This window comes from Vicia villosa, linkage group LG6, assembly GCF_029867415.1.
Source record: "Vicia villosa cultivar HV-30 ecotype Madison, WI linkage group LG6, Vvil1.0, whole genome shotgun sequence".
NCBI classification, from domain to species: Eukaryota; Viridiplantae; Streptophyta; class Magnoliopsida; order Fabales; family Fabaceae; genus Vicia; species Vicia villosa.
Window position 1 is genome coordinate 142,853,256 of NC_081185.1, and position 11,037 is coordinate 142,864,292.

Below are 11,037 nucleotides of genomic sequence, written 5' to 3' on the forward strand. Positions count from 1 at the left end.
TCAATTTATAAGATTTACTATAATCGAATCTAAAATCTGAAAATTAAATGTATTTAGAAAATTATTTTTATCTACTAAGTTTGACCAAAGTCGAATCTAAATTTTAAAAACTAATAAATAAATGTATTTTGGAAATTATTTTTTTAATTAATAAGATTGACTAAAATCCAATTTAAAAATTGAAAATTAAGAAATAATTGTATTTTGAGAATCCATTTTTTTAAATAATAAGATTTACTAAAATTGAATCTAAAATTTAAAAATTAAATGTATTTAGATTTTTTTTTAAAAAATAATAAGAATGATCAAAATTAAATCTGCAGTACGTGTTGAGGGGTACAAAGTGAATTCCGACTGGTTGATAACTTGGGCAATGACATGCCACACATTATGGTTTTTTTTAAAGGCTGACACGAATGTAGAATGGTTATGTATTTTTTTTAAAAAAAGGAATCGGTTTTTGCAGTGTTGACGTTGATGGGTTATTCATGGTTTTCGTTTGATTTTTTCGCGCGATTTTAAGAAAGTTTAACTCTATATTGGTTTGATGATAGTGGTAAATGCACTAACTACGTCTACAAAAGGGATATGGGCTTGTATGTTGTTTCATAGTATAAGGTGTTAGGTCTGTTCATTGCATTATGTATCTATACCGTTATAGAAAGCAAGAACAAAAAAATTTATGAGTTAATATCCCATCAACTCGTATCTCTTAAACCCATGCCAGAACTCAATAAAAGAATGAAAGCAGAAGTGAATACGAATTGACCTACTCTATCTACTCCTTAAAAACACTTCTTCTTTTTTTTGTTAAATGTATGTTTATGTTTCGCGACAACGAAAACTATTTTAATCATTTGTTTTTATAAATTTTATTACATATTTAAGAAAAAACATACACCTTAATATAAAATATATCATGTTTAAAAATAAATATTATCTTACATATTATATTATGGATTATTTTACTTGCACCCATTATGAAAAATTTCTGAATCCGCCACCCCACCACCAACCCCACCACCCCAACCCCCCACACCCCCCCCCACACCCCACCCCCCCCCACCCCCCCCCCCAAACCCCCCCCACCCAACCCACATCCCACCACCACCCCACCCCAAACCCCACCAACATACTACACACCCACATCACCCCAAAACCCACACCACAAACCACTAACGCATAAGGAATCTTTTGCATTCCTTGAATTTCTAAATTTCCTTTTGGGCATGACTAAGACTAAATTTGTCTCTCTTAGAACTCGATTTTCCCTTGGTTTACGATTCCGCATGCCAAACCTTTTAAGCACCTTTTCGATATAGCTCATTTGTGATAATCCTAAAATACCATGAGATCGATCTCAGTGTATCTGAATTCCTAATACAAAGGAGGCATTACCAAGATTTTTCATTTCAAACTTTCTTGATAAATTTATTGGTTTCATGTGTCATGCTTATATCATTTATGGTTAGTAGTGTGTCATCAACATACAAGACCAGGAAAATGTACTTGCTCCCATTGCGTTTTTGATACGCATAATCTTTAACAACATTCACCTCAAAAACAAATGAGAGAATTATTTCATGGAACTTGTGGTATCACTGACGAGACACCTACTTTAGTCCATAAATGGATTTTGTCAATTTGGAAACCATATTCTTTGGCTGCACCATATAAATTATTTCATCAATGTTGACATTGAGAAATGTCATGTTGACATCCATTTGATGGAGTTCTAAATCATAGTGTGCAACAAGAACCACGATTTTTCTCAAAGAGTCTTTCGATTAAACTGGATAGGATATCAATTTAAACTCAATCCCTTCCTTTATTGTATAACCCTTAGCCACAAGACAAGCCTTATACCTCTTCACATTACTGCTAGAATCTTGCTCAGTCTTAAAAATCCATTTGCAACTAATAGCTTTCATACCTTCTGGTAACGATACATGTTCCTAAACCTTATTGTCTTACATGGACTTATACTCCTCCTTAAATGCTTCAATCCAATTTTACGAGTTGGAATCCTGCATGGCTTGGTGGAAGTTGATGGGGACATCTTCCATCATACCATTATTTTCCTCATATTCTGGGAGAAAGATTATGTAATCATCCATATTAGCATTTCTCCTTTCTCTAGTGGATCTCACAAAGGTATTGGTTCTTGTAACACTTGTTATTGAGGATCTTGAGTTTGTTCTTCTTGAGAAAATTCAACAATTTCTTGTGGAGGCTCCATACTTTGAAAATCGATGCTCTATTATACGCTCCCTTTGGATCGTCATTAACCACCATATTCTCAAAAAATTTAGAGTCGATTAGACTTAATCAAAAGACCAACTCTTGATACCAATTGTTGGGTGATAGTATGGTGTAAGAAAATAGTCTAGAGGCGCGGGGTGGGGGAGGGGGGGGTGAATAGATTTTTAAAACAAATTCAACTGATTTTGAAAATTGAATCATCTAAGGTTTCCAGAGTTTGCACGCGGAAAATTTAGAGCAAAAATATGAGAATTATACTTGTATAAAAATTGTCTCATGTAAGCACTTAATCAATTTACAAATATCACATATGATCAAATGATGATACACAAGGAATTGAATTCTATACTTCATGAGGTGTATTTATACAATGATTTAATTTATGAATTCTAAACTCAACAATTTTTTTTATATTTTAACCACCGCTGAAGCTCGATTCGGTACCAATTCCAACAAAAACAAATCTTAAGCAATAAATTTCTACCAATTGAACAAACGATAAACTACTCTAAGAATTGAAAAGCTAAGCATGCAATGTTCTACAAAAATTGAAAAGACACCAGGATTTATAGTGCTTCGGCGTTCGTCCTTACTTTGCCTACGAGCACTCTTCAATGGTTTCTCATTGGAACCCGCATAGCTCCATTTTGTTTTGACAAATATTGCAAGAATTCGTACAGTCTATAGCCCACAATAATGTTAAAGAAAATGAATATTCTATTTGGATCTTGACTTTTATACAACTTCACGCCAAAGTCTTAGGCTTAATCTTTACTTGATTCACATTTCTAAATCTTCCAATATCACCAATCTGCTCCAAGCCTTCGTGTGTAGCAATCACCCTTTGATCTTACCGATTCCTTTAGCGATGAACTATTTGGAGATATGAGAATAAATCCGCCTTATCAATAGTCTTCCATACAATCACTACTAAAGCAATATGGAGAGAAGAACGTCCTTCATTTCACTGGAATTTGTCAGCACCAATGAAAACTCCTCAATCTTGAAAGAACCTTAAAATCTTTGCCCAATACTCAAGAATGATTAGTTTCAAGACAACGTCTCCCCCAATCAATCATAGATCTCTCATTATCAAAATCAGAAATCAAAAGAAAGGTTGAAAAAGAAAGAAATTCGAAAGCAAGCATTTTGAACTTTTTCAAAGTGAGAGAGAGAGAGAGAGTTGATTTCAAAGAAAATCACAAAATAATTATGGGATTCACTATATGAAAAGTGTTGACAAAATGTTTTATATGTGCTCGAGATTAAGTACAAAAATGAGTGATAAAAGTTGGTTAGATTCGAATAAAGAACAATACATGGTTTAAGTTAAATGAGCAAGTGGGGAATAAAAAATAACAAGATTTTGACTCATTTCGCGCTTGATTCAAATCATGAAAAATGTCCCATTCGAATAAAAAACCTTGTGAATTGAAACAACTACAACAAGCCTTAATGGAAAATGTAAATAAATGATCTAATTCGAATCAAGTGTAAAGTTTGATTCGAATCAAATCCAATAGGGGTGACCAGGAGGAGCTTGATTCAAATCAAGTGTAAATTGTGATTAAAATCAAAGTGTTAGAAAATCCCTAGTTTGGCCCTATTCAGTTTGATTTGAAGCATAATGTGTGTGATTTGATTGATTCAAATCAAACATACAAAATCTCAAATTTTCATTGTTTTAAAAGTACTTTGAGGTTTTTCTTTGCTCCAAACTTGAATAAGAACAAAAATAGTTTTTATTCCACTTACTTTTGCAATTGACTAAAAGCATCTTGATTAAGTTCAAATATATCCACTTTTTATGCATGCCAAAACGAATAACGAATCAATTTCACCCTTGATCAAAAGATGTGCAATATGTTGGATGAGAATATGACAACAAAAAATAGTCAAGAGGGGGGGTGAATAGACTTTTGAAAACAAAATCAACCTATTCTTCAAATGAGAATAACCAGAGATTTTTCAGAGTTTGCGCATAGACGTTTATAGAGCGAAAATATGAAATTATACTTAATTGCCAATTATTTAGTAACAACTCAAATTACTTTATAAAATATCATAATGTCTAGATGAAGAAACACAAATATCCAATTGAATTAATTTGATAAGTCTCTGAGATGTGATTAATCAATTAACCAACCAGACAAATTCTAAAAACACCATATTTCTCACCACTAAAGCTCTTGATGGGTTCCCAAACAAATATCTTTTAACTTCTTACAATTTCTAAATTTTATCCAATTTTTAAGTGTTTCTATAAATTAAGTTTTTTCTTGTTGTTATGTTATAGATTATATACAACTGAAGGATGCTATATATTTTTAACAAAAAATTTAAAACACATAAAAGAAATCGTAATTAACCAAATTAAAATGACCTGCACAAACAAATATCTTTTGACTTCTCACCATTGCTAGAATATACCGTAGTTCTCGGCATTCCTACAAATTAAGTTTTATAAAGATTATGGAGGTAGGAATTCGGTTACTACATGGAACAAAATATAGACAATAACAAAGACTATAGAGTTTGGAAGAAAAATAGGGCAACTTAAATATCCATAATTTCTTACTAAATAGTGAAGTAGTTAAAGGATAATAATTGTATATCAAAACCTATATCTCTTAATTTCATAAGACTTTCTTGACGTCCAAGGAATTTATCATAAATTGGGAGTAGCTGCTACCTTGGCTGCATAACTATAATTCCCCCTCTTCCTTCTTCCTCCTCTTCCATTTCTTCTTCCTTGATTCATTTGAATTTGATAGTCACTATTACCATGGTTCTTAGACCATGACATGTTATTCTTTCTTCTGTCATATCCATCATTTCTTGCTTGATACATGTTTGAAAAATCAGCAATATAGTGCTCCTTTGGAGTCCATCTTTGAGAATCAATCTCTTCCCAAGAGTTGATTTCATTATTTTCATCAGCACCATAACTTGGTTCCCGAGGCTTTGTTACTTCTTCGTCATCGTCCCCCCATCCAGTAGGTTCAATTCCTTCTATTCCCAGAATCACACTCTCCTCCTCGCTCTTTGCTATCATGTTTCGTCTGGCCTCGTCTTCTCTATCCAAATCCAGATAGAGTTCAGGATCAACACTTGCACCCCAATCAACATCATCGATGTACATGTCCGGATCAGGCAACGGAATGTCCCAGCGATAGCCGTTGATCGCAGCGCAATACCTGAATTTTGCATCGTAAAAAGCCTGTTTGACAGCATAGTCTTCCCACTTCATCACTTTGGCATGCGATTCCATATACCTCTTATCCCATAAAGGAAGCACGGTCGAAAACCTATTATCTGTGAACCAAAAGAATTAAACAGAATCAAAAGAAAGAACAAAACCAAACGAAAGAGAAAAAGGGAAAACAGAAGGACACTTACTCAAAGGCGGTTTTCCGTAATAAGATGAGGATCTCCGGTGACCCACTTCACGATTACTGATCGTTTGGTTTTTTCTCCAATTCGCCATTTCAACAAGCAACGGATTACAAGGAACAAACACAATTGAAGACAGAAGAAGTTTTCCGAGCTTTGTTGTAGCTTCCACAAGACATGTCCTTGGGTTTGTATTTATATCAACAATTTTGCTCTTTGGTTTCATTCATATTTAATTTTTGAGGTTAAATAAGGATATTGATTTTTTAATTAATAAGATTCACTATAATCGAATCTAAAATTTTAAAATTAAATGTATTTAGATTTTTTTTAATTAGTAAGATTGACCAAAATCAAATATAAAATTTGAAAATTAATAAATTCATTTTGGAAATTATTTTTTAACTAATAAAATTTACTAAAATTGAATCTAAAACTTGAAAATTAAATGTATTTGTAAAATTACCTTTTTAAATAATAATAATTACTAAAATGGAATCAAAATTTGAAAATTAAATGTATTTAGAAAATTATTTTTTTAATTAATAAGATTGACTAAAACGCGGAATGATATGCAAAGTTTATAGGGTTAAACATACAAAACCCTCCTGTAATATAGGCGAAATTCGCTTTGCACCTCTGTAATTTTTTTTCAAACACCCCATTAAAATATAAAAATACTACGTCTTTTGCCCCCAAGTGTAAAGTTTACACCTATGTAATATTTTTTTAATCCAGTTATGTGTGATCAGAGGAGGCATGTAGGGAACCCATATGCGGAGGTGACGAGAGGTCTTTTTCTGGGGACGGTGAATCTAGGTAATGGGGTTCGAGGAATTCTTCCTAACTTGGTTTTCAACACTGATGTTGAAGAGAACTCTAGATTTGAGAAAGCTTATGTGGGTATAGTAGAGAATCCATGGTTAACGTATTCCATGCAAGAACTTTTCCATGGATAGGGTTACTTCTCGGTGGATAATCCATGGTTAACGTATTCCATGCAAGAACTTTAAAAACATAATTATTCTAAACGATGTCGTTTTGCGTTTAGAAATTAAAAACAAAAATTAAGAGAACGTTCATTCTAATCTCAAAAGCATCTCTCGCCCCCGTTTTCACTGTTCAAACCCAGAACCACCGTCTCTCGCCGTTTCACTGCAGCACCTCACCACCGTCTCTCGCCACCGTCTTCTTCCCTCATTAGCATCGTTCATTCCTCACTTATCACTGTTCGAAACCTAGAACCACCGTCTTCTTCCCTCGTTTGCTGCTTCTGGTAAGTTACTCGAGACAATCTGCGGTTGTTTGTTTGTTTGAGTGTTCATGTTCATTTATCCTTGTATTCTTTTGTGTTACTGAGAATTTGTGTGGTTTTATGTTACTGAGTATTCTTTTGGACTAAGACAATTTGTGTGGTTTTGCTGTATTTTACCTTTTATTGGAGTTTTGTATTAGGTTAGGAGTCTGAATTTGTAGGCTATCAGTAGTTGTTAGCAGTGCAGCTCTTGACTTGTAGTTCTGTTGTGGTTGATATCAAGTAGGATTCTTTTTTGGTTTATTATGCTGACATTGAACGTGTTATGTATTCAGAGTTAATGAAACAGAGTTTGTGAATATCCTTTCAACCGCGTAGTAACGTTTACGATTGAAGATTTTTGTCAACAAAAAGGTCAGTCACCATTTTAATCTGACTGCAAATTCCCTTATAGTTGTAGTTAAAAATCCCACCCTTAACGTATTTAAACTCAGCTTTTCGTTTTGTAACAATTGAAAGGTTTGAAAATATCTTCTATACTAATGTGAGAACACACTGGTAATGTTATACTTATTGTTATAAGTTACTCATAATGAATCAGAATAAATTATTGAAAGTGGCTTTTTCTCTTAGAATAAATTATTGAAATTGTTCTAACTCTTTCTGATTTAAACACTTTTAATCTTTGTTTTAGTTAGTTTGGTTATTATGAATGTTTATTCTTTGTAGTTATCTATTAAAACTTGGTTGTTATGTGTGATTATTTCCTTTACTAATACATGTTTAGAAATTGTTATGTGTGATTATTAAAACTTGGTTGTTATGTGTGATTATCTCCAATTTTTCCATTAGCTTAATTGATTTCATTTTGTTCTTTGAAGTTTGCTTTACTCAAGCTCGGTTAAAGATTTGTAGAATTTTTTCCAACAGCTTAGTTTGCTGATTCATTCCACTAACGCTTTTGAAGACTTGTAGAATTTCTTCAGGTATTCAATCTGTCTATATTCTGTGTTGTTACCTTAGATGTAATGTTGTTAATATCTGAACAGTTAATCATGTTCTGGCCTTGTGGTTCAATCTGTCTATATACTGTGGTTCAATGGTGCTCTTGTGTCTATCTTTGTGTTTCTTGAAAGCTTCTTATTCATGTTTATTAATGTTGGAGAATGAGATAGTTAAGTTAGGTTGGTTATAAGTAGAAGTAAGTAAGTACTAGAAAGAGATAGTTAATGTATTGCTGTGAAATTTGATCTTTGTATATTCATATCCCAGAGTGATTAAGGATTTTCTTCTTTCACTGGAACAAATATTTGAGCATTTCGGTTTTGTAAGTTCGAAAAGTCTAGAACATATGAACTACTTACTGCATTTTTCAAAAATCGAGTTCTAGCTAATTGAGTCTAGAACATATTTGAGCATTTCGGTTTTGTAAATTCGGGTGTTTGTAGTTACTAGCTAATGGATAATTGATTTCATATCATTTTAAATAATTGAGTTCTAGATTGGGGTTTTTTTGATATTGTGTTAGTAGTGGTGTATTTAACTGCATCATGTGTGTTTAATTTTACAGTTACTTTGAAGCCTCTGGTTTCTACTTGTACAACGCCGATTCAAACCTACCCGTCTCCCACATCAAGTCCAACTCAGGTTACTAGCCCTTTCGAATGTCAATTCTGCACCGTCACGTTAATTATTTTTTACCTTTTAATTTTAGACTGCTCCTACAAAACCCGCAATTAAGGGTAAAGGGATTTTACAGGAGGAGGAGTCTGTTGCATCACTAAAAGAGATACATTTAAAGTGTTAATATATAATCTGAATCTAAAACTGCATGATTTTATATTTTACCTAGCTTATATGATTTTTAGGCATCTGCTCGGGGGTCACAACAAGTGACACAGCAAGTTCGTAGCGTACCACCCAAGGGTCCTCCGAAGCAAGCGGCAAAAAAAGGTGGTGCTTTTGTGCCTCGATACCGAAAGACGCTTGGAACACTTGTTGATATGTCCGATTTGAAGGATGGTGCTTTCCGTGAAATCAATATGGATGAAGGTATCTTTGGTATTGAATTCATGTCAAATATTGCACTAGATGACTTGGAAGAGATTTTTACGCATGAACAACTAGGCGTCGCTAATATGCACTCATACATCCGGTAATATTCACTCATCCGATATATTATTTAATTAGTCGAACAATTTATTTACACATTTCAATGAAAATAATCTAATGTTTATTATGTTTTTATTTAAGGTTGTTGTATGATAGAGTGTTGCGCGGGACTGCATTGTCAAACATATTCCGTTTCGTGTCTTCCGCCCATTGCAGCGGAATGACAATTGCTACGGAATCGGAATCAGTTAGACAGCGCTTAGTCGATAGATTCCTGTCCACCGGCAATACAGCAAGTCTGATTCTTTGGGCGTATAATACCTGACCAGTAGGGTTAGTTTCTCATTCTTGGTTCATCTAATATTTGTTTCTTTTGCATAGCAAAAATTTCATATAACCTATTGTTTTAATTTATAGAGCACACTGGTTGTTGCTTGCTATCAACCCTATAAGAGAAGTGGTATATTTTCTAAATTCGGTAGATGGTGAGTGGACCAATTATCCGGCTATGAAGACAATGATTGATACGTAAGTGGGATCATTCTAAATATTCGTGTATATTTATATATTTAATTATTTGTGAGATTGATCTAAATATATGCTTTTATATTTTTGTTAGATCAATACAAGTGTTCCGAAGTCAACGAGACGCACAGGTATCCCGTACTAAATCAAACAACATTACTTGGATCAAAGTGCAGGTACATTAATTTTCACAATTTTGCTTATAATATTTATGCTACTTGATAAAACAAGACAACTATAAAATCTTATTTGTTTTTCTATGTAGTGTCCGATACAGCGAAATAGTTCAGATTGCGGATACTATGTTTTGAGGTTTATGAAAGAAATCATTCAAACGAATCAATTAGAGATTCCAATCACGGTATGGATTTATAACTTAAGATAATTTCTTATAATTTATTACATTTAACTAAATCATTCATACTATATTTTTGTTATGTAGTACTTTGATGACTTCTATGCTGCTTCTTACACGAGACTTAAGTTGGAAGAAATCAAAGAGGAATTGTGTCAATTTTATATTCAGCAACTATTCATATAGGTATGAATACATTATTGTGTGAATAGTTTTATGACTACATTATTTTGTTATGTAGTACTTTGGTGGATTGATTTGAAACTGATAGTTTGTTTCATGTTTGTTTTTGTTGTTGTTGAGCCTTTAATTGACCGTGTTGCTCTGTTCATACTTTGCAGGACCAGGCCGGGAAACGATCAAACTTTTGAAGTATAATATTATAGTACTCTAGGGTGGTTACTAACTTTGTTCATACTGTTGCCAATATTTGAAGTATAATATTGTTGATGTTACTGATTTAGTTTGTTTGACATGAGTCAGTTGCATGTGAAACTTTCTGTATATATATATCATACTTTACATGATTTAGTTTGTTTGACAGGAACTATAATGATGTATGTATATATATATATATATATATATATATATATAATTTTGGATATTATAATGGTATTATATTAGTATATATATATTGTCCTACCTATGGTTGAAAATATATCGTCGAAAATATATTACAGGTCGAAAATATTACAGGTTGAAAATATATTACAGGTCAAAAATATTACAGGTCGAACTGGGGGGCTTAAATTACAGGTTGCACTTTAAAATACCTCATTTAGCAACGACAGTGCTTTTAAAAAAACGCTCTTAAAGGGCCACCTACTAAAGCGCTTTATTACTAAAAGTGATTCCTAAGATTAAAAAAAAGCATAAAAAATAAAAAAAACGCAACCTACGAAAGCGCTTTTGGAAAAGCGCTCTTATAGTGGGGGCTACCAGAGTGCTTTTTTCAGAAAAAGCGCTCTGATAGGGGGGGGCTACCAGAGCGCTTTTTCTGGAAAAAGCGCTCTTATAGGAGGGGCTACTAGAGTGCTTTTCTGGAAAAAGTGCTCTTATAGAGGGGGCTACCAGAGCGCTTTCAAAAGCGCTTTCGTTACCTACGGCATCGCTGGCTTTGGCAGCGCTTTGGTAG

The 11,037-nt window shown here is 33.2% G+C and overlaps 1 protein-coding gene and 1 long non-coding RNA gene across 2 annotated transcripts; one reads left to right on the forward strand and one right to left on the reverse strand.

The window, feature by feature from the left end:
• Positions 1-4,930: 4,930 nt before the first annotated feature.
• On the reverse strand, positions 4,931-5,749 carry LOC131614868 (uncharacterized). Its single transcript, XM_058886406.1, has 2 exons — positions 5,662-5,749; positions 4,931-5,577 (listed from the first exon to the last, which is right to left on the reverse strand). Exons 1-2 carry the CDS (start codon positions 5,747-5,749, stop codon positions 4,931-4,933), a joined length of 735 nt encoding a protein of 244 aa, XP_058742389.1.
• A 4,064-nt stretch (positions 5,750-9,813) lies between these two features.
• On the forward strand, positions 9,814-10,330 carry LOC131612614 (uncharacterized). Its single transcript, XR_009287438.1, has 3 exons — positions 9,814-9,908; positions 9,990-10,088; positions 10,244-10,330. It is a non-coding gene; the product is annotated as an uncharacterized LOC131612614 (long non-coding RNA).
• The last annotated feature ends 707 nt before the right edge of the window (positions 10,331-11,037 follow it).

What these genes read in the sequence shown, in the direction of transcription:
- LOC131614868 (XM_058886406.1), bottom strand. Translation starts at nt 5,749, where the DNA reads ATGGCGAATTGGAGAAAAAACCAAACGATCAGTAATCGTGAAGTGGGT. An exon ending in TTACGGAAAACCGCCTTTGA is followed by an intron (nt 5,578 to 5,661) that starts GTAAGTGTCCTT and finishes TTTGGTTCACAG; the next exon opens with ATAATAGGTTTTCGACCGTG.